The 22,998-nt window shown below is 44.5% G+C and overlaps 1 protein-coding gene across 1 annotated transcript in view; it reads left to right on the forward strand.

The window, feature by feature from the left end:
- The first annotated feature begins 2,214 nt into the window (after positions 1-2,214).
- NOXA1 (NADPH oxidase activator 1) overlaps positions 2,215-22,998 on the forward strand; it is a 36,594-nt gene continuing 15,810 nt past the window's right edge. Inside the window, exons 1-3 of the mRNA XM_065418929.1 lie at positions 2,215-2,388; positions 3,767-3,849; positions 12,310-12,418. Of these exons, the coding sequence (XP_065275001.1) occupies positions 2,215-2,388; positions 3,767-3,849; positions 12,310-12,418 (366 nt within the window). The remainder of the gene's footprint in view (positions 2,389-3,766; positions 3,850-12,309; positions 12,419-22,998) is intronic.

The raw sequence follows: 22,998 nt of genomic DNA on the forward strand, positions 1-22,998 counted from the left end.
TTGTGCTGCTGAAGGAGGTTGCTGTTTTATGATGAAATATATCTTTTTTATACTGCATAGGAATAACAGATTCCTTATTATGTGGGCAGCGTGAAATTTCAGAGTCCTTAACTATTCATATCCTTGATTTTAAGTGGTTGGCACTTAAATTAGGTGATAGGTAACTATACTGTTGTCATTTAGCAACCTTAACTGGCTTTGGAAAGCATTTTTATTGGATTTCAGCCAGAACCCTAATGTTTAAATTATGAACATAAATCCTACATTTACATGTGAAATGTGGAGTTTGAACATATTTTGTGCATGAAGTTTAGGATCTTGTGTTGAGTCATTTGGTTGTAACATTTTTGTACAGTAACTCCTCACTTAAAGTCGTCCTGGTTAATGTTGTTTCGTTGTAATGTTGCTGATCAATTAGAGAACATGCTCATTTACAGTTGTGCAATGCTCCCTTATAACGTTGTTTGGCTGCTGCCTGCTTTGTCCACTGCTTGCAGAAAGAGCAGCCCGTTGGAGCGAGCTGGTCGGGGCTTGGAACCAGGGTGGCCCGGCAGCCCCCCATCAGGGCCGGCTCCAGGCACCAGCCCAGCAAGCAGGTGCTTGGGGCGGCCACGGGGAAGGGGCGGCACGTCGGGCTCTTCGGCGGCAATTCGGCAGCGGGTCCCTCGGTCCCTCTCGGAGGGAAGGACCTGCCGCCAAATTGCCACCAAAGAAGAAAGCGGCGCGGTGGAGCTGCCGCCGATCGCGGCTTTTTTTTTCCCCCACCGCTTGGGGCGGCAAAAACTCTGGAGCCAGCCCTGCCCCCATCAGCTCCCCACTCCCCTAAGTTCCCTGTGCAGCTGCCGCCCAGCAGGCTATCAATTGCCCGCAGTTCAGCTGTCCCTCCCCCCACTGCCATGTGCTGCTCCTGCCCTCTGCTTTGGAGCTGCTCCCGGGAGCTTCATGCTTGCTGTGCGGGGGGAACAGGGGGCTAATGTCAGGGTGTCCCCCTCCCCCTGCCCCCCACTTACCCAATCTCCATAGGGTGGGGGGGACACGACAGGGCTCAGGACAGAGGGAGCTTGCTGGCAGCAGCTGCTGTCTCAACTTGCTAATCTACTTAAAAAGGCAATATACTTATAGTGGGGTCAGCATACTTAAAGGGGCAATGCGCATCTCTCTCTCTCTCTCTCTCACACACACACACACACACACACACACACACACACACACACACACACACACACACACACACACACACACACAGTGTATCTCTGTCTGTCTGCCATGCTGTCTCCCCTCCCTCCATTTGTGCTGCCTTGTAGAATGTGAAGCTACATTAACAACAATGTGTTAACCCTTGAGGGCTCAGCTGATTGCTTGTTCATCATTTAGCAGTAAGGCATTCCCTGGGAAATATCTCACCCTCTGACTTCACCACCTCAACCAAGCTTCATCATTGCTGTGTACAGTATTAAATTGCTTGTTTAAAACTTATACTGTATATATATATATATATTTACTCTTTCGTCTGGTGAAAAAAATTTCCCTGGAACCTAACCCCCCTTATTTACATTAATTCTTATGGGGAAATTGGATTCGCTTAACATTATTTCGCTTAAAGTCGCATTTTTCAGGAACATAACTACAACCTTAAGTGAGGAGTTACTGTATTATATTAATGATTATTTTATTTTTGACTGTGTCCAGAAGCTTACCAGGCTCTTTGCAGAACACAGAGAAAGGCAGAGCACCTGGCCAGAAGTGCTTCCTATCTAATTTTATGCATTCCACCTTTTCTTTGTGAAATACAGTGAAATACTTGGAGTACAATGCAATAGGTGAACAAATCTGTGTTTTATATGCTTTATACAGATTTGAGGCCAGACCTGCATTCAATTATACACAAGTGTGTGCAACTGAGATGGCAATCTCACCGTCTATGTTCAGGCAGAGATTAAACAGTCTCCTCTGTCAATATTTAGGTTGACTCCTCCTACTTTTGCTCATTTCCTTGAAATCTTTGTGTTTCTGAACCCATTGAGTAATAAAGGGAGTATTTAGCAAAGTATGACATATTAGAGGCTGCTGAACTTCCTTGTTAGCCCTGAATTCCAGGCAGGTGCACCTGTCTGTCAGCAAAGAGCTGGGTGAGGCTTTAGGCAGCTGCCAAGATAGCCAGATCCTGAAGGACTTTAGAGAGGAATCTGTTTTATTTGTGTATACAGAGAGAAAATGGCGTATCGAGACTTAGTGAGAGGCTGGCATGAAGGAATTCTGGCTATAGATAAGGGGGACTGGGATTCTGCCTTGAAAATCTTCTCCAGTATCGAAGAGCCATCCTCCAGGATCTATTTCAACATAGGCTGTGTGCATCTCTCAACAGGGAACCCTGAGGGAGCCTTGCAGGTGAGCAAAAGAAAGAAAAAGTAAAGCAAGTCAAAAATATAGGAAGGGAATCTTGTGTTTTGTGTTTAGTTTTATCTGGGAAAGAGAAAAGATGGTTAACTCTGAATGGAAAGTGGAAATCTGCCATTATATTATTTCTTTGGAGATTTTCTAGTTATTATTATTTGAATTACCATAGCGCAGAAAGAATGGGGAAAAGAAAATTATACTTTGCTACTGAACAAACCTTACAGTATATATTTCAGAGGAATTTATGGTTGCCTGATATCAGACAAATCTAATTCTGTTCCTGCTCATGAATCTGATAACAAGCCAGATTCTCTTACATTCTGTTTCTCCCCCTTCCTCAGTCAGTAAAGACCTTGATCATTGAAAACTGTGTCTTAGATTTATATGTGATGGCACATCTAAGTAAACTCCTGGTGGTTTTTCCAATGTGGCTTTGACTTAATAGTGGCTCATTAATGGTAAATCTATGTAATTGTCACAGTGGGTTACACCCGAGAGGCCAATCTCAGGTCAGACACCCCAAACTAGTGGTATATTCTATAATTAGACATCACCAAACCAACAACAAATGTGCGCTCCTGGATTACTATATTAGTCTCACCATGCAAAGTAATTCACATTGGAAAACATAATCCCAACTATACATATAAAATGATGGTGTCTAAATTAGCTGTTACCACTCAAGAAAGATCTTGGAGTCATTATTTAAAATCATGATAAAGGAGATGCACCCCTTACTTTCCAAAACCACATACTAACTAAAATAATCTTCCTGGGTGGGGTTCTGCTTTGACACTCACTGCCATGAACTAAGTTTACTACAGCTCATCTGGGAAGTAGGCCCATCTGTGGGTTTAAGATAAGCAGGAATACTGACTTTTATGTGCATGGTGAGGAATCTTTCCATTTTCTCCTTCACATCCCCCACTCTCCACCCTATCACCACCTGCTTTCAATGATCCCCTCTCAAACCAAGTGGTTCCCAAAATGATTCTCCCCATGGCTCACCTGTGTCTGCTCACAGTGGCCAAGAACAGGCTATACAAGGTGCTTCCAGGTGTGAACAGCCAATTATGCTTCAGGCAAATAGGCCTTCAGTTTATAGGAGCCTGAGCTGCGTTCCACAATCCTGATTCCTAACAGCGTTATTTTAGGAACATTCCATCACTTCCTCCTGGGACTGGTTCTAATCTGCAAGATATCATTTTGATGGTTCACATGCATTCTCCCCCACACAGGAACTGCTCCTGGGTTTCAGCCACCATGCCCTTCCATCGCTCTAACAAATGCCTTGCAATCACATCGCTCAGGTACTGGCTCTGTTATGTGGTTTAGCTAACTTTTGTCACGTCTGTATTTTTCTTCTTAGGCCTTTGATAAAACAGTTACCAAGGACAACCATCTAGCTGTTGGCTTCTTTCAAAGAGGGTTTGTCTGTCTGCAGTTAGAAATGTAAGTGTAATGCTTGTTCATTTCACTCTTTGCCTCTCTTTCTTTAATGATATTTCACCCTTCTGAAGTGCATTTTGTCTAGTGTTCTCAATGCACTTTGCAAATATCAGTTAAGCCTCAGAAGATCTTTGTCAGTTAGGTCAGTATAATCTCCATGTTACAGTTGGGGAGGCTGAGGTTTAGAGAAGGGAAGTGACTTCCCCAAGGCCTCACAGTGAATCAGTGGCTGTAGCATGCAGACTCACCCCTGCGGTGCCTCCTGATGGTCATCTCAGGGAATTAGCTCTGCCAGCCTTAGAGTGCCCTCTGCAGGCTTGTGATCTGCCTTGCCGCTGGCCCCGTGTCCTCCCAGGACCCCGGTGCCCCTTTCTCTAGGTGCTGCCCCCTGGCAGTACCCCCACAGTTCTGGGTCTCCCCCTCCCAGGTGAACCCCACCCACTATCCCCACTTCGCCTCAGTCTTGGCTACTGCCCAATCTCCATCTAGCCCCCATTCACTGGGGCAGATTGCAGTATCAGCCACTCATCACAGGCAAAGGGGCTCAGACCTGCTGCCTCTGCCTACCCATGGGCTGCCCCCTGCAACCCAGTACCTAATAGGTCTTACCAGGCCTGCAGCCTGGGGTTTTCCTAGGCTGGAGCTCCCCGGCTCCCTTGGCCTTTCCTCAGCCCTGCTCCACTCCAGGTATTTGGTTAAGCTCCCTGCAGCCAGGCCCTTCTCTCTCTGAATGCAGAGAGAGACCTGTCTGCTTGAGCTCCTGGCTCAAGCCTTTATAGGGCCAGCTGGGCCCTGATTGGGGCATGGTCCCAGCTCAGCCTGCTTTCTCCCAATCAGCCCAGCTTTTCCCCTGCCACAGCCCTCTCCCAGGGCTGTTTTAAGCCTTTCCAGGCAGGAGCGGGTGACCATCCCGCTACACAGGCATAGCAAGGTACAGAACACAGACTCTGATTACCATACTGCATTATATGTGTACTCAGACACCCCAAAGGCAAAAGTTAATAAACTTAAAGACCATATAACTTATAGACATAGCACATACACCCTCTCTAAAAGTCTGGTATCTGGGTCCATCCAGAATCTTCCAGCCATTGAGCAAAGACAAGAAACATAGAAGTCACCATAGTAAATCAGACAATTGATCTATCAAGTCTGGTATCCCACCTCCCCAGGAAAGACTGTTTACTAGGGCTGTCGATTAATCGCAGCTAACTCACGCGATTAACTCAAAAAAATTAATTGTGATTAAAAACATTAATTGCAGTTTTAATCACACTGTTAAACAATAGAATACCAATTGAAATTTGTTTAATATTTTGGATGTTTTTCTACATTTTCATATATATTGTATTCTGTGTTGCAATTGAAATCAAAGTGTATATTAATTTTGATTACAGAAACCTGGTGGAGTGGGGACAATCAATGGGACACAATCATTCCAGGGTACAAAATATATCGGAAGGACAGAACAGGTCGTGCGGGGGGTTGGGGGGGGGGGGGAGTGGGACTATATGTGAAAGAAAATGTAGAATCAAATGAAGTAAAAATCTTAAATGAATCCACATGTTCCATAGAATCTCTATGGATAGTAATTCCATGCTCTAATAAGAATATAACAGTAGGGATCTATTATGGACCACCTGACCAGGACAGTGATAGTGACGATGAACTGCTAAGGGAGATTAGAGAGGCTATCAAAATAAAGAACTCAATAATAGTGGGGAATTTCAATTATCCCCATTTTGACTGGGTACATATCACCTCAGGACAAAATGTAGAGACAAAATTTCTCGATACTTTAAATGACTGCGTCTTGGAGCAGCTGGTACAGGAACCCACAAGGGGAGAGGCAACTCTCGATTTAGTCCTGAGTGGAGCGCAGGAGCTGGTCCAAGAGGTAACTGTAACAGGACCGCTTGGAAATAGTGACCATAATATAATAACATTTAACATTCCTGTGGTGGGAAGAAAACCTCAACAAACCAACACTGTGGCATTTAACTTCAGAAAGGGGAACTATGCAAAAATGAGGGGGTTAGTTAAACAGAAATTAAAAGGTCTAGTGATTAGAGTGAAATCCGTGCAAGCTGCATGGACACTTTTCAAAGACACCATAATAGAGGCCCAACTTAAACGTATGCCCCAAATTAAAAAACACAGTAAAAGAACTAAAAAAGAGCCACCGTGGCTTAACAACCATGTAAAAGAAGCAGTGAGAGATAAAAAGGCATCTCTTAAAAAGTGGAAGTCAAATCCTAGTGAGGTAAATAGAAAGGAGCATAAACACTGCCAAATTAAGTGTAAAAATGTAATAAAAGCCAAAAAGGAGTTTGAAGAACAGCTAGCCAAAAACTCAAAAGGTAATAACAAAATGTTTAAGTACATCAGAAGCAGGAAGCCTGCTAAGCAACCAGTGGGGCCCCTGGACGATCGAGATAGAAAAGGAGCACTTAAAGATGATAAAGTCATTCTGGAGAAACTAAATGAATTCTTTGCTTCAGTCTTCACGGCTGAGGATGTTAGGGAGATTCCCAAACCTGAGCTGGCTTTTGTAGGTGACAAATCTGAGGAATTGTCACAGATTGAAGTGTCACTAGAGGAGGTTTTGGAATTAATTGATAAACTTAACAGTAACAAGTCACCGGGACCAGATAGCAGTCACCCAAGAGTTCTGAAAGAACTCAAATGTGAAATTGCGGAACTATTAACTATGGTTTGTAACCTGTCCATTAAATCAGCTTCTGTACCCAGTGCCTGGAAGATAGCTATGTAACACCAATATTTAAAAAGGGCTCTAGAGGTGATCCCAGCAATTAGTTTAAACAATAGTAAAGAATAAAATTGTCAGACACATAGAAGAACATAAATTGTTGGGCAAAAGTCAACATGGTTTCTGTAAAGGGAAATCATGTCTTACTAATCTATTAGAGTTCTTTGAAGGGGTCAACAAACATGTGGACAACGAGGATCCAGTGGACATAGTGTACTTAGATTTCCAGAAAGCCTTTGACAAGGTCCCTCACCAAAGGCTCTTATGTAAATTAAGTTGTCATGGGATAAGAGGGAAGATCCTTTCATGGATTGAGAACTGGTTAAAAGACCGGGAACAAAGGGTAGGAATAAACGGTAAATTTTCAGAATGGAGAGGGGTAACTAGTGGTGTTCCTCAAGGGTCAATCCTAGGATCAATCCTATTCAATGTATTCATAAATGATCTGGAGAAAGGGGTAAACAGTGAGGTGGCAAAGTTTGCAGATGATACTAAACTGCTCAAGATAGTTAAGACCAAAGCAGACTGTGAAGAACTTCAAAAAGATCTCACAAAACTAAGTGATTGGGCAACAAAATGACAAATGAAATTTAATGTGGATAAATGTAAAGAAATGTACATTGGAAAAAATAACCCCAACTATACACACAATATGATGGGGGCTAATTTAGCTACAACTAATCAGGAAAGAGATCTTGGAGTCATCGTGGATAGTTCTCTGAAGACGTCCACGCAGTGTGCAGCAGCAGTCAAAAAAGCAAACAGGATGTTAGGAATCATTCAAAAAGGGATACAGAATGAAATGGAGAATATCTTATTGCCCTTATATAAATCCATGGTACGCCCACATCTTGAATACTGAGTACAGATGTGGTCTCCTCATCTCAAAAAAGCTATACTAGCATTAGAAAAGGTTCAGAGAAGGGCAACTAAAATGATTAGGGGTTTTTAACGGGTCCCATATGAGGAGAGATTAAAGAGGGTAGGACATTTCAGCTTGGAAAAGAGGAGACTAAGGGCTGGTCCACACTAACCCCCCAGTTCGAACTAAGATACACAACTTCAGCTACGTGAATAACATAGCTGAAGTCGCAGTATCTTAGTTCGAACTACAAGGTACTTACCGCGGGTCCACACGCGGCAGGCAGGCTCCCCCGTCAACTCCGCGTACTTCTCTCACGGAGCAGGAGTCGAGGCGAGCACTTCCGGGATCGATTTATCGCGTCTAGACAAGATGCGATAAATCGATCCCAGAAGATCGATTGCTTACCGCCGAACCCAGAGGTAAGTATAGACGTACCCTAAGGGGGGATATGATACAGATATATAAAATCATGAGTGATGTGGAGAAAGTGAATAAGGAAAAGTTATTTACTTGTTCCCATAATATAAGAACTAGGGGCCACCAAATGAAATTAATGGGCAGCAGGTTTAAAATAAATAAAAGGAAGTTCTTCACACAGCGCACAGTCAACCTGTGGAACTCCTTGCCTGAGGAAGTTGTGAAGGCTAGGACTATAACAGGGTTTAAAAGAGAACTAGAAAATTCATGGAGGTTAAGTCCATTAATGGCTATTAGCCAGGATGGGTAAGGAATGGTGTCCCTAGTCTCTGTTTGTCAGAGGGTGGAGATGGATGGCAGGAGAGAGATCACTTAATCATTACGTGTGAGGTTCACTCCCTCTGGGACACCTGGCATTGGTCACTGTCGGTAGACAGGGTACTGGGCTGGATGGACGTTTTGTCTGAGCCAGTATGGCCATTCTTATGTTCTTATGTTATTTGCACTGTAAAATGATAAACAAAAGAAATAGTATTTTTCAATTCACCTCGTACAAGTACTGTAATGCAATCTCTTTATCGTGAAAGTGCAATTTACAAATATAGATTTTTTTTTTTGTTACATAACTGCACTCAAAAACAAAACAATGTAAAACTTTAGAGCCTACAAGTCCACTCAGTCCTACTTCTCGTTCAGCCAATCGCTAAGACAAACAAGTTTGTTTGCATTTACGGGAGATAATGCTGCCTATTTCTTATTTACAATGTCACCAGAAAGTGAGAACAGGCATTCTCATGGGACTTTTGTAGCTGGTATTGCAAGGTATTTACATGCTAGATATGCTAAACATTTGTATGGCACTTCATGCTTCGGCCACCATTCCAGAGGACATGCTTCCATGATAATGACGCTTGTTAAAAAAGTAATGCATTAATTAAATTTGTGACTGAACCCCCCAGGGGAGAATTGTATGTCTCCGGCTCTATTTTACCCGCATTCTGCCACATATTTCATGTTATAGCAGATGACCCAGCACATGTTTATTTTAAGAACACTTTCACTGCAGATTTGACAAAACGCAAAGAATGTACCAACGTGAGATTTCTAAAGATAACTACAGCACTTGACCCAAGATTTAAGAATCTGAAGTGCCTTCCAAAATCTGAGAGAGATGAGGTGTGGAACATGCTTTCAGAAGTCTTAAAAGAGCAACACTCTGATGTGGAAACTGCAGAACCTGAACCACCAAAAAAGAAAATCAACCTTCTGCTGGTGGCATCTGACTCAGATAATGAAAATGAACTTGCGTCGGTCCGCACTGCTTTGGGTTGTTATCGAGCAGAACCCGTCATCAGCATGGACGTGTGTCCCTGGAATGGTGGTTGAAGCATGAAGGGACATATGAATTTTCACTTCTCAGAGTTCAAGCAGCAGAGAGTTACTGTTCCTTCTTGTCAGGGATTTATATTCTCTTCGCCCAGAGTTCAAGATGATCAGATGAGTTCACCTGCAGGTCTACTCTCCCTGAGTGTGAGGGGAAGCAATCAACAGTCTTTGTTCTTTAATGTTTCAGTGAGGCTGGCAGACCAGGTCATGCTACAATGTATTCAGATCAATTCACTTGTGTATTATTATAGATCAAAGAAATAGTTAGATGAATGAGTGTACTGGGTTTTTTAACTTAATGAAAACCAATGGGATGTTATTTGCATTGTTTTCACTTATCTGTTCCTGTTATAATATAATAGCAAACATCTACATTGTGTACACCTCTGTAACTTAATAACCCATCAAAGAAATCTTGTGAAATGCTAAGAAAGGACTTAAGGACTTTAACAGAAAACGCTTATTTAAAAGCAAGTGGCCATTATGTATGATGGCTTAAGGTCAACAGACTAAGTGCATTCCCCACTCTCCATCATCAAAGGAAAAGCCCACGTGGGAAGAGACACTGTCAGCTTGTCTTCTGTCAGAAGATATAAGAATGGATTCAGGGAAAGATCCTTCATGTCTGGACTGTTTGGACTCTTACAGGGAAGTGTACTGGATGCAAAGCAGAGATCCCCAGAGACAATCTGGGTACCCTGAAAGACTTTGGGGAAACCAGAAGCTTATTACATCACTGACACCATTTGGAGTTACAAACTGTGACTCACTTGTGCATATATTTTACCTGCTTTAACCTCAATAACTCTCATTTCCTTTTCTTAGCTAATAAATCTATAGTTAGTTTACTATAGAATTGGCTGCCAGCCTTGTCTTTGGTGTAAGATCTGTAGTACCAGTTGATCTGGGGTGACTGGTCTCTTGGGACTGGGAGAAACCTGATGTGGTGTGGTTTGGGGTTTAAAGAATCTTTTATCACAAAGTTCCAGTCTAGCTTGCCTGGGTGGCAAGATAGACTGGAGAGTCTAAGGGGACTGTCTGTGATTCCATGGTGAGCCTGGTAAGAGTGATCCAGGAGTTCACATTTGTTACTGGCTTGGGGAAATGTAATTATCGACCACACCACCAGTTTGGGGTGTCTGCCCTTGTTTTCTGACAGTCTGCCCTGAGGTAGTCGTGAGCCACTCCAGTCAGCGTGACAGTTTCACAATGGCTCCTTTGTGGGTCTTCTTGGTGGGCAGGACCTAACACCTTCTGTAGGAAGCCAGTATTTCTACATTAATTAATGCTCCTTTCTGTTTGATGATTTACACAATTACGGATGATTACAATGCAAACACCTCATACAATCTTATATACCCTTATGGGGTACAGATGTTATAAGTAAGATTAATACATGCAGCATCCTACAAGTCTTCATAAAGTCTAAACAATAAACACATTCTTATAAATCTAAGTCATATTTTAACAATACTAACACACAGGTGAGTTAGACTGGTTTCCAGCTGTGCATCTGTCAGTGTTCAGTGAGGCCTGGGGCCTTGGCATGAGCTGGCATCTGGGCTCCTAGCAACACATACCTCACTCCCCTTCCCCCCGTCCCTATTATGATTTTAGTTGTCCCCATAGGGTGACCTTTGTGTCTCTGTGGCCATTCCCCTTTGCTGAGGGAGGGTGGCCATTGCCATTCCTGTCGATCAAAATGGCTAAGCCAAATTCTGCTCTGAACAACACTGGGGTAAATTCAGAGTAGAGCTGGTTGGAGGAATGTCAGTGGAATCATATTCTGTTAGAATGTACTGTTCCGTTGAGAAGTTCATTTAGGAAGAAGAAAGGGGGGAAAGGTTTAGACAATGTCAAAACAAAACAATTCAATTCTTCATTTTGAAAAGACTATTCATTTTGATTTTTTAAAATTCTGTATGGAAATGAAATGTTTTCAGCAACTTGAAATGAAACAAAAATTCCTTTGCAGAGAACTTCACATTTTTCAAATTTGGAATGAAGTCAAATTAGAACTCTGGAATTCGTTCTCCAAGCAGAACTTCCATCCTCCGCACAGCTCTAATTCAGAGCAATTCCATTTGTAGTCAGTGGAGTTCCTCTGTATTTATACATACATTGTTCAAAAAAGATTGATTGTCAGGATTTGTCTAAACAGCAAAGACAAACCCCCAGCTGGCCCATGGGGGAGGGATAGCTCAGTGGTTTGAGCATTGGCCTGCTAAACCTAGGGTTGTGAGCTCACTCCTTGAGGGGGGCATTTAGGGATCTGGGGCAAAAATCTGTCTGGGGATTGGTCCTGCTTTGTGCAGGGGGTTGGACTAGATGACCTCCTGAGGTCCTTTCCAACCCTGATATTCTATGACTCAGGCTCAGACTGCGGGGCTGTTCCATTGCTGCATAGACTTCTGGGCTCTGCCTGCAACCTGAGCTCTGAGACCTTCCTACCCCACAGGGCCCTAGAGCCCAGGCTCCAGCCCTAGCCTGTAAGTCTACACTACAATTAAACAGGCCTGAGCCCTGAGAGTCCAAGTCAGCTGGCACAGGCCAGCTGCAGGTTTTTCTCAGACCCTTCCCCCTTTAGTTGGGAATTGTTGTCCAATATCAGCATTACCCTTCAGCACTTCCTTTTTCTCTGAAATTTCTGCAAGGACACTAGCTAGGATAAAATTGCAAGGGATCCCAATTCCCATAATTGGAGCATAATGTGAACAGTTTCTACAGTTAGCAAGGAACTGTTAGCCTTTCCACTTTCTCCCATCTCCTCAGTATCATGACAGCATTTTGGATGTCAAAAGTTAACAGACTCAGACAGTGGGATAAGACCAGATCACCATGGAAGAAAGGGAAGCAATAGTCTAAATTTAGTGATTCTACATGTTTCTCCAGTGAAGCTTCCTCTAACCCAGGCTGTTGGGAAGAGAAGAATCCTCTTTGTTAGTCTGGTTCCTGAGCTTGATACTTTTCCCTGCAAATTTGGGGATTCAGTTCTTATCTTCATCTCTATCCTTGTGCACTGCAGGTATGAAGAAGCTCTGTATGACTTCAGCATGGCCCTCACTCACCTAAGAAATAACCCTTTCATTGACTACAAACAACTGGGACTAAGGCATATGCTCTGTGCCTGGGAGGTGAGTGTGTGGGTGGGTAGGAGATATGTCTTTACTTATCGGCAATGGAAAGCCAACCAGATGCTTTCCAAGCTGTGTCCATCATAATTTCTGTGTTTGACGGTAAAACCCTGATATCCAGATCTATATGAGGATATGAGTGTGCTGCCAGTCCAACTTGCACAATACACCTCTACCTCGATATAACGCTGTCCTCGGGAGCCAAAAAATCTTACCGCGTTATAGGTGAAACAGCGTTATATTGAACTTGCTTTGATCCACCGGAGTGCGCAGCCCCGCCCCCCCCCCCGGAGCACTGCTTTACCGCGTTATATCCAAATTCGTGTTATATCGGGTCATGTTATATCGAGGTAGCGGTGTATTAGCACTGCTCTGGAGCTTACCCGCTAGCTTGGGAAAACTGGGAGAAAGTGGTCTAATTCCAAAATTCAAACAGTATTTTTATATTGAGAGAGTGAGTAGCTGAAAAGAAGTGTGTACAGAACAGGTGAATGGAGATGAGACCACCCAACTTTCTCTCTCTAGTTCTACTGAGATTGTTGAGTTGCAGTTAATCCAGTTAAGGAGTAGAGAGTGGTTCCTGAGAGGCATGGGTTTTTCCTTAAATTTCATCCCAGTAGAATGCATATCAGTGTTGCAATGAGCTAAAGATGCCGTCTTTGGCCAGACTGCAGTCTCTGTAGAGATCCCTTGAGACCAATACCAGTGTTGTGCATAAATTTTGAGAATGGAAGCATGAGCAAAAACCACATATCCATGTTCCTGTACACAGAAATGTCACATTATCTGCTGCTTATCACAGGTCCACCTGTCACGGATTCACAGGGCTGGTCTATGCCCCACCCTGTAACCCATCCCTTAGGAGTGACCCTTTTAGTGGGCCGGGCACCAGGGAACCACACAGTTCCACAGGGCAGGCTATAGTCTCTCAGACTCCGAGACTGGGCCTTTGGGCACCAGTGGTCCCTGTCTCTTTCGTAGGCTATCTGCAGCAAATCCAGCCAAGCCAGACACCTACAGGAGGCTGGTAAGGTTGCCAACCCTCCAGGGTTGTCCTGGAGTCTCCAGAAATGAAAGATTAATCTTTAATTAAAGATTATGTCATGTGATGAGACCTCCAGGAATACGTCCAACCAAAATTGGAAACCCTAAAGGCTGGTACTGTACCCAGTCAGAGCGCAAGGCTCACAGTGAGTACTTCCAGCAACACAGGCAGACTTTTCAAAACAAGGTAACAATTTATTAATCACCTGGCTACAGAATCTGAGAGTTCTTAGGTTAGCACAGGAAAGTAAAAGTTAAGGCATAGTCCGTCCTGGCCACGCCAATGCAATGAAAGCTGTTTTCAACTCCAGTTCTGGCTCTGTCTCTTTGCCTTTATTCCAGATGAGAGCTGCTGAGTCCCTCCACAGGGCAGCCCTTATTCCAGCCACCTGACACCTTTTTGCCTTTGTTCTCCAGCTGAGTTCCCATGTTCTGCCTGGGGGGCGGAGTTCCTTCTATTAGGTGTCAACTGTTCAGTCTTCAGGGTGGGGCAAAGGGTGGGGGTGGGGGGTCTTATTGTCTCTTCACATCCTCTGTTGACCTGGATTAGTTGCAACCTGTTAATGACCCAGCACAGCAAAGTGACACACATACCTCATAACTCTTGAGCTGTTCCAGAAGCAGTGTTAACCCTTTTGCACCCACAAGGTAGCAATGCAGTATAGAAGGAAACTGAGGCACACATAAATTCCTAAAAATAGGACAGAAAATTCCCATTTCTTCACACATCCCATGGGCCTAACTGGAAGACATGGCCCTAAGAATGCAAACTTTGAACAAATCCCAAGTGGTAGTTAACAAGTCCTAGTCTGCAGCTGGTAATGTTATTGGGCACATTCTTTTAAACTCCCAATGTTCTGTCCAATAATTATAAATGTAAACACAACAAAAATTATTGCTGCACCATATAAAAGAAAGACAATTTACACAACACTGGAAATAATCTTAATGTCTGTGTATGTTCTTTACTCAGTGTATATATTGGGGATTCTATCCCATGTGTCAGATGTGATGGGTTGTTGCGACTTCCCCCAGCTCATGCACAGTGAATTTCTGTTTATACCTCTCTGAGGAATTAAGGGACAGAGGTCACAGACTAGTGCAGTCTGTGTAACAAAGGGGTTTTGAGAAATGAAAACATTTTAAACACAGATGCAGCTGTTGTACAGGGGCATATTTTTAGCTAGTCTCCTTTACATTACTTTGTTTCTTGTGTCCTGAGTCTTTTTGGATGCACTGAAAATCAGGTAGAAAAAAGAGAGAGTTTAATATTTAGGCTCCCCTAAATATGAAAAGAGTCATTGTGTGTCTCCAGTCAGACAGGTCCCAGAATCTGTCAGGCAACTTTATTCATGCATGTGCTCCTTAAAATGCAATGCGCTAAAGCTTCTATACAGCAGCAGTGTGACTTTATGGATCTCTCCCTGCATTTCCTTCCACTCTGTTGTCATGCCTTTGAAAACAATGGGTATGCCTTTTGAGAGTGCAGGGCCCCAGGCACATCTGAAGGGTGGCTGGGGGAATGGGATTGGTGCACACGCTGGCAAGCACAAACATTTATTCATGAAGCATCCTTTAGAAGATATCAAGATGTGTATTCACACCATGTTGACCCTCTAATGTCCTCTGAAAAGGTTTCACATTTTGCAAAATATGAAAACAAAATCCCATTGGAGGATTTCACCATCAGCACACATGTATGGCGATGGTGATAAATCATCATTTGTGATTAATGCTCTAATGATCTGCTTTCATCTGAGTATCTCAAAGATCTTTACAAAAATAAGGGCTAAACCCAGGTCCCACACAAGCTTTTTGGAAAAAATAACCCCAACTATACATACAATATGATGGGAGCTAATTTAGCTACAACAAATCAGGAAAAAGATCTTGGAGTCATAGTGGATAGTTCTCTGAAGATGTCCACGCAGTGTGCAGAGGCGGTCAAAAAAGCAAACAGGATGTTAGGAATCATTAAAAAGGGGATAGAGAATAAGACGGAGAATATATTATTGCCCTTATATAAATCCATGGTACGCCCACATCTTGAATACTGCGTACAGATGTGGTCTCCTCATCTCAAAAAAGATATACTGGCTCTAGAAAAGGTTCAGAGAGGGCAACTAAAATGATTAGGGGTTTGGAGAGGGTCCCATAGGAGGAGAGATTAAAGAGGCTAGGACTTTTCAGCTTGGAAAAGAGGAGACTAAGGGGAGATATGTTAGAGGTATATAAAATTATGAGTGATGTGGAGAAAGTAGATAAGGAAAAGTTATTTACTTATTCCCATAATACAAGAACTAGGGGTCACCAAATGAAATTAATAGGCAGCAGGTTTAAAACAAATAAAAGGAAGTTCTTCTTCACACAGCGCACAGTCAACTTGTGGAACTCCTTACTTGAGGAGGTTGTGAAGGCTAGGACTATAACAGCGTTTAAAAGAGAACTGGATCAATTCATGGTGGTTAAATCCATTAATGGCTATTAGCCAGGATGGGTAAGGAATGGTGTCCCTAGCCTCTGTCTGTCAGAGGGTGGAGATGAATGGCAGGAGAGAGATCACTTGATCATTACCTGTTAGGTTCACTCCCTCTGGGGCACCTGGCATTGGCCACTGTCGAGAGACAGGATACTGGGCTAGATGGACCTTTGGTCTGACCCAGTACGGCCTTTCTTATGTTAAGCTAATGAGAGTTTTACCACTGAAATCCATTGGACCATAGTTTAGCCTTAATTAATCCCCACAACACCTCTGTGAGGTGCATAAGTATTATTATCCATGTGTCAATAACAATGAGGAATAGGACTTAGTTCTTCTGGCTCCTAGTCCTATGATCTTACCGGCAGACCATGGCCCATCTCAGGTTATGTGCTTATTTTCCTCACACCAATTCACTGCTCCAGCATCTGCCACTCGGACAGGGATTTCCCTACGCCCGTCCTGAATTTCCCCAACACCCCCCCCCCCCCGCCCCCACCCCCAGTTTTGTGAACTATTTACATGCAGTGTTGCCAATTTAGTGATTGTTTGGAAATTTGAATTGAAATTGAAACATTAATACACACTTTAAAAGCATATAAAGTGTATGATAAAATACGTGTATCTGAAAAAATATGATAGATTTGAAAAGCATGAACATAGACTTGGTTCCTTATACAGCTGTTGTTTTTTATGACCATGTCAGTACATTCATTTCGGTGATGTTGGCCAACTTAATAATTTCAAATGATGATTTATAAGCAAAGTCTAAATGAGCTCTCCCTGACAGCTAGTGATGAGCTGGGGGGAAAGGCTTCAGGACCAGATTGTATTTACATTCACACCTAATCTACCTAGGAATCCAGCAAACAGAGCTGTGTTACCCAAGTGATAGATTTTGGCTGGGGTTGGGTTACAGATCACTTGAATGTGTGTGTGTGTGTGGGGGGGAGATGAAATGTTGTTATTCTTATTGTGTGAGTAAAGGGCAGTAATAACTGTACGTAGCCTGTGCTGATTGAGGGCATCGAGAGAGAGAGAGAGAGAGAGAGAGAGAGAGAGAGAGAGAGAGAGAGAGAGAGGGTGGGGACAGGTGTTTTGCTTGATGGTCTGCCTGAGTCACAAGTACTATTTGACCTGCCCCTCTGCACTGTTTAAAGACAGAGCTGATTAGGCTCCATAGATAGTCTTTTGTTCTGTTAAGTGACCACTACAGCTGAAATCTCTGATAATCAGGGCTAAGTGCTTAGACCTGCTGTGGGACAGTGTTTCTGTGAAAGAGACAGCCCAGTCTGCACTAGCAGCGAGGTTCCCCCCCTGAGAGCTCAGCTGAAATCACTGAGAGCTGGGTGGAACCTCAAGAGACCAACTCGCAGAGGTCACACAGTGGCAGGTGGCAGCAGAAGGTGACTGTGCAGGCCATTGGCAACAGATTGATGGAGTGAACAGTGGCACAATGAACAGCAGTGGCCAGAGCGAACAGTGAGCAGCTGGAGGAACGAGCAAGGTGCCTTCTTGCCCCCCACCTGGGAGGTGAACTCATGTGAAAGCACCTCTGAACTCTGAGTCTCCACTGACCAAGGACAACACTGATGAGTGTTAATGAGGCTGTTAAGAATGCTGGAGACACAACACAGTTCATGTGAACAAACATGGCTGTGGCATCATACTTTCTATTTAAGCAAGAGATACCACACACTACAAACTGAAGGCCAATGTTAAGTGCATTGTCACTTGTTCATCCTGAACTTGAACACTGGTTCCGAACAAGACCAGCAAATGCTCACTACCTTTCTGCAAGAAACTCAACTGACTGGCTAGAACAGGGGTCTCAAACTCAAATGACCATGAGGGCCACATGAGGACTAGTACATTGGCCCGAGGGCCGCATTACTGACACCTCCCCCGCCTGCTGCCCTCGGCCCTGCCCCCACTCCACCCCTTCCATGAGGCCACGCCCCTGCCCCGCCTCTTCCAACCACTTCCCTGCCCCCATTCCAACCCCTTCCCTGAAATCCCCACCCCAACTCTGCCCCCTCCCTGCCCCCGGGGGGTGCAGGAGGGGTGTGGGGTGTGGTGGGGGCTCAGGGCAGGGAGTTGGGGTGTGGGGTGCAGGAGGGGTGAGGGGTACAGCAAGGGGTAGGGTGCAGGGTGCGGCAGGGGGCTCAAGGCAGTGGGTTGGGGTGCAAGAGGAGTGCAGGGTGTGACAGGGGGTTCAGGGCAGGGGTCAGGGTGCAGGAGGGGTGCAGGGTACGGCAGGGGGTCAGGGTGCAGGAGGCGTGCGGCATGGGGCTCAGGGCAGTGGGTTGGGGTGCAGGAGGGGTGCGGGGTGATGCAGGGGGTCGGGGTGCAGGAGGGGTGCAGGGTGCGGCAGGGGGCTCAGGGCAGGGGGTTTGGCTGCAGGAGGGTTTCGGGGGGCAGGATCTGGCCTGGCGCGTACCGGGGGCAGGGCAGGCTCCCTGCCTGCCTGCCTGTCTGCCCTGCCCCCACAAGAGGCTGGAACGTGGGGAAGGGGGGGGCGTAGGGGCTGTGTGTTTCTGTTGCTTGAGGCACTGCCGCCAGCAGCTCCCATTGGCCGCGGTTCCCCGTTCCCGGCCAATGGGAGCTGCTGGGGGTGCTGCCTGAAGCAACAGCCACACACAGCCCCTCCGCCCCCCTTCCTCATGTTCCAGCCTCTTCCCAGAGCTGTGCAGGGCAGGGCAGGGAGGCAGGCAGGGAGCATGCCCTGCTCCTGGTGCACGTCCGGCCGCCGCTCTGGTAAACACTGGGAGAGGGCGGGGGGGCTGCAAGGGGCTCGCGGGCCGCAGAAAATCACCCCGCGGGCCGCGTGTTTGAGACCCCTGGGCTAGAAGCATGTGGTGCAACAGTGAAAGACTCTTACCACATTCAAAAAATTTGCATACTTGGCTGATGAATGCACCGATGCAAATGGACATCAAGTATTAAGTCATTGTGTACGTTATCTTGATGTCAGTGGTAGGCCAGTAGATGCATTTCTAGATGTTCAAGTTATAGAAGTCACATCGGCTGCATCTGTGACAACCCACATCTGAGAAGAGTTAAATGCTTGTCAGTTGGACCCCAAACAGATGGCTGCTTGTGCATTTGATGGAGCTGCAAACTTCTCTGGAAGACATGGTGGAGTACAAGCTTTGCTCAGAGAAAAATGTAACCCTAATCTCTCCTATACACACTGCAGAGGCCATCTACTCCAACTAGCGCTAATATGAGCTGCAGACTCTTCAAAAGACATTTAAAAAGCTATAAATTTAATGTTTTCATTATATTCTTTTTTCAGCAAGAGTCCAAAAAGACTGAATATCTTGGAAAATATAGAAGATACACTGGGACTGAAGTTCAAATTAGTCCAACCTGGGAAAACCCTCTGGCTTTCTCATGAGCGATCCTTGGCTGTTGTCTTAAAATTACTCCAGCTGTTATTACTGGCTTTGGAAAGTATCTACCAAGATGGGATGGATCTAAGTAGTGAGGCTGGTGGATTACTTTTGCTACTACGTTCAGAGAAGACTATTGCCATTCTCCCTCTTGTAAGTCTACTGTTGAAACCACTTGGGTCATTAAACAATGCCATCCAGGCATCTGCTACAAATAGTAGTAGATCTTTGTCCAGCAATAAAAGCTACATTTGGATCAATCAGAGAGCTATCCATTGTAAAAGCACTGGAAGAAACAAAGACTTCAGTCCAGAAGTTGACTAATGAAGGCATTTATATTGAATCCTTAAGTGAAGAGGACAAGAAGTGTTTGTTAAGACAACTGAAAAAATACACAGACTTGATTCTTAAAAATCTACAACAGTGACTTCTAGATTCTACTCAACCTTTACGTAGCTTTTACAGATCCCTGTCCTATAAAACACCGACAGTTGAGTGGAGTGAGGCACTACCAGCAATGGGGCTACTATGTGCTCAGGATAGAATAGAGAATTTGAACACAGAGTGGAATATCATACCACAAATGAATGAAGATTTGACTTCAACTTCTTTTTTATCATCACTAGTGGCTCGACCCGATCTTTATGCTATGTTTCCTGGGATGAAAAAAGTAGGAATTCATCTCTTGCTACTCCCAGTCACAACAGCTACAGTTGAGCGTTCTTTTTCATCATTGAATAGAATTTTATGTTCTGAAAGAAGTCGCCTTCTGCCTGATCATGTGACTGAACTAATGAGCATATCAATTGAAGGAATGGAAGTACCGGATACACGAGAAGCCACCAAAGATGAACACATTGCATTCAAGAAGTTCATTAACAGAGTTGTGCAAAATTATAACAAGAAACCAAGAAGGATGTAGATGTAATGCTTCATAGAAGGCTTGAGTAGCCAACTTTAATTTGTGTGATGATTTTAAAACATGAGTTAAATCTAATAAAATGGTCATGAAACATTTTTCCGTTTTTACTGTGATGCCATACAGCTCACCTTTATCCTCACGGTCTCACCCCACATCAGCCCTGACTTCCCCCCTGTAAATTCGAACACCCCCCCCCAATTTCAATTCTTGGGGAAAACACTGCACTCGGACATCTCCCAAGCTCCATTCCCCTTGGTGCCACTGTCCAACAAGCCACTGCTCTGTCCTCAACTTAAATGCTAGCTGAGGGGGATATTCTGGTCAACTTTTCCACCACCTCTTTTTCTTCTTCCTTTATCTATTAGAAGAACAGTAGCATTGCAGTCTCTCACCTCTGATCAGGAGGATGGGCAGTAACTATTGAGGCAGGAGCGAGTGCTGCTCCTTGGGTTTGCCAGCAATGCACACTCCTAGGGAAGGCAGGTATTGCTCTTCATTCTTGTGGCCTCCTTAATGCTGCTTATCTCCACTAGCCCAAAGGTTACTTCCAAATCACAGACACAGACCTACCTTTTTATATCCTGGGCCCAGCTTTTCAATGTGGGCACCTTAGAGTTACATGCAGGTCTCCCATTAGGATGCTTACATTGCCTCTTGGGCTTGTAAATGCCAATTTATTGAGCCTAGAGGTTGATTTGAGCACCTTGTTAGGAAGCCCACATTTGATAACTGGGCCAGGTGTGTTCCATTATAGCGCTGCTAACTGTGTATGTGCTACATGCTCTGCTGTTCATTGTACATGTGTGTGCAGGCCTAACCTGCCATATTAATAACACATGGGATCTGGGGAGAGTGTTGGGTTTTGAGGTCGGGGAGAGCTGCAAGAATGCTACAGGCACACTATATAACATCTGGCTATTGACATCTGGACCAAGCTTAGCACCTCTGGGCCAGCCTCTTCCAGCCAGCATTCAAGACTTGGTGGATCCTCATACTAAGTTGCCTGGCTATTGTCTGAACTCTGTAGAAGAGCACATATCTGTCCATGTGACTCCCCACTGCTTTTCCTCCCAGGGTGTGACTAGTGAATGTGCTGTCGTTGAGCACAGTGTATGCCACAGACAGGGGTTAGCAACCTTTCAGAAGTGGTGTGCCGAGTCTTCATTTTTTCACTCTGATTTAAGGTTTTGCGTGCCAGTAATACATTTTAACGTTTTTAGAAGGTCTCTTTCCATAAGTCTATAATTTATAACGAAACTATTGTTGTATGTAAAGTAAATAAGGTTTTTAAAATGTTTAAGAAGCTTCATTTAAAATTAAATTAAAATGCAGAGCCCCCTGGACCGGTGGCCAGGACCTGGGCAGTATGAGTGCCACTGAAAGTCAGCTCGCGTGCCGCCTTCCGCACGCGTGCCAAAGGTTGCCTATCCCTGCCACAGAACAAGGGAATCACACCAGCAGGATACACGCTTGCAGAAAGCCAGGAAACATGCACAGGGAAAATGTTAGAGCCACTGGTGCCTAGAGAGGGACTAACCTACAGTGCCTCATATGTTGTCAGAGATGATCCTTCTTTGAGAACTCTTCCTCTTTTTTGCCCCATGTACCTCTTTGCTTCCAGCACCCTGGTGGCTAGTCCTGATCTGACCCAAGCCTGCTGTGTGCAGCTGTAACAATGCGGTTCTGGCGGGACCCAACTGAGAGTGCCAATTCAGGACAAATTGCTTAAAACAGGGCAGTTACAGCCCTAGGCTGGGGTTTTTCCACCTCTAAGGCAAACCAAACCAGCCAGACAGTGAAGACTTTGGTCTCACCCCACTGGCTAACCACAAGTCACACAAGCAATTCCCTTAGACACTCCAGTTTCCCAATATCACCACCAGTGCCATGGGGACAAATGGTTATGAAAACCAATACCCCATTAAAAGAAAAAGGTTCTCCTGATCCCAAAGGATCAAGCCCCAGACCCAGTTCAATATACAAATCAGATCTTACCCACAAATCACACTGTTGCCAATCCTTTAGAATCTAAAATCTAAAGGTTTATTCATAAAAGGAAAAAGATATAGATGAGAGCTAGAATTGGTTAAATGGAATCAATTACATACAGTAATGGCAAAGTTCCTGGTTCAGGCTTGTAGCAGTGATGAAATAAACTGCAGGTTCAAAATCAAATCTCTGGAATACATCCCCAGCTGGGATGGGTCATCAGTCCTTTGTTCAGAGCTTCAGTTTGTAGCAAAGTTCCTCCAGAGGTATGAAGCAGAATTGAAGACAAGATGGAGGAGAGGCATCAGCCTTTTATAGTCTTTTCCAGGTGTAAGAACACCTCTTTGTTCTTACTGTGGAAAATTACAGCAAAATGGAGTTTGGAGTCACATGGACAAGTTCCTGCATACTTTGCTGAGTTATAAGGCGTATCTGCCTTCTCTCCATGGGTCAATTGCATAGCTGATGGTCCTTAATGGGCCATCAAGCAGGCTAGGCAGAGCTAACACCAACTTGTCTGGGATGTTTCCCAGAAGCATAGCATAAGTTTGAAATACAGACAGCATAGAGCCAATATTCTTAACTTCAACTACAAAATTGATACACACATATAGACAGCATAATTAAAACCAGCAAACCATAACCTTGTCTCAGACACCTCATTTGACCCCTTGATGCAAGATCTGGTGCCACTACAGGACTTTGGTTGCAACCATGTTCTATATGGTCCCAGTTTAAATCAATAACATGA

The sequence above is a fragment of the Emys orbicularis genome, chromosome 18 (genome assembly GCF_028017835.1).
Source record: "Emys orbicularis isolate rEmyOrb1 chromosome 18, rEmyOrb1.hap1, whole genome shotgun sequence".
Classification (NCBI taxonomy): Eukaryota; Metazoa; Chordata; order Testudines; family Emydidae; genus Emys; species Emys orbicularis.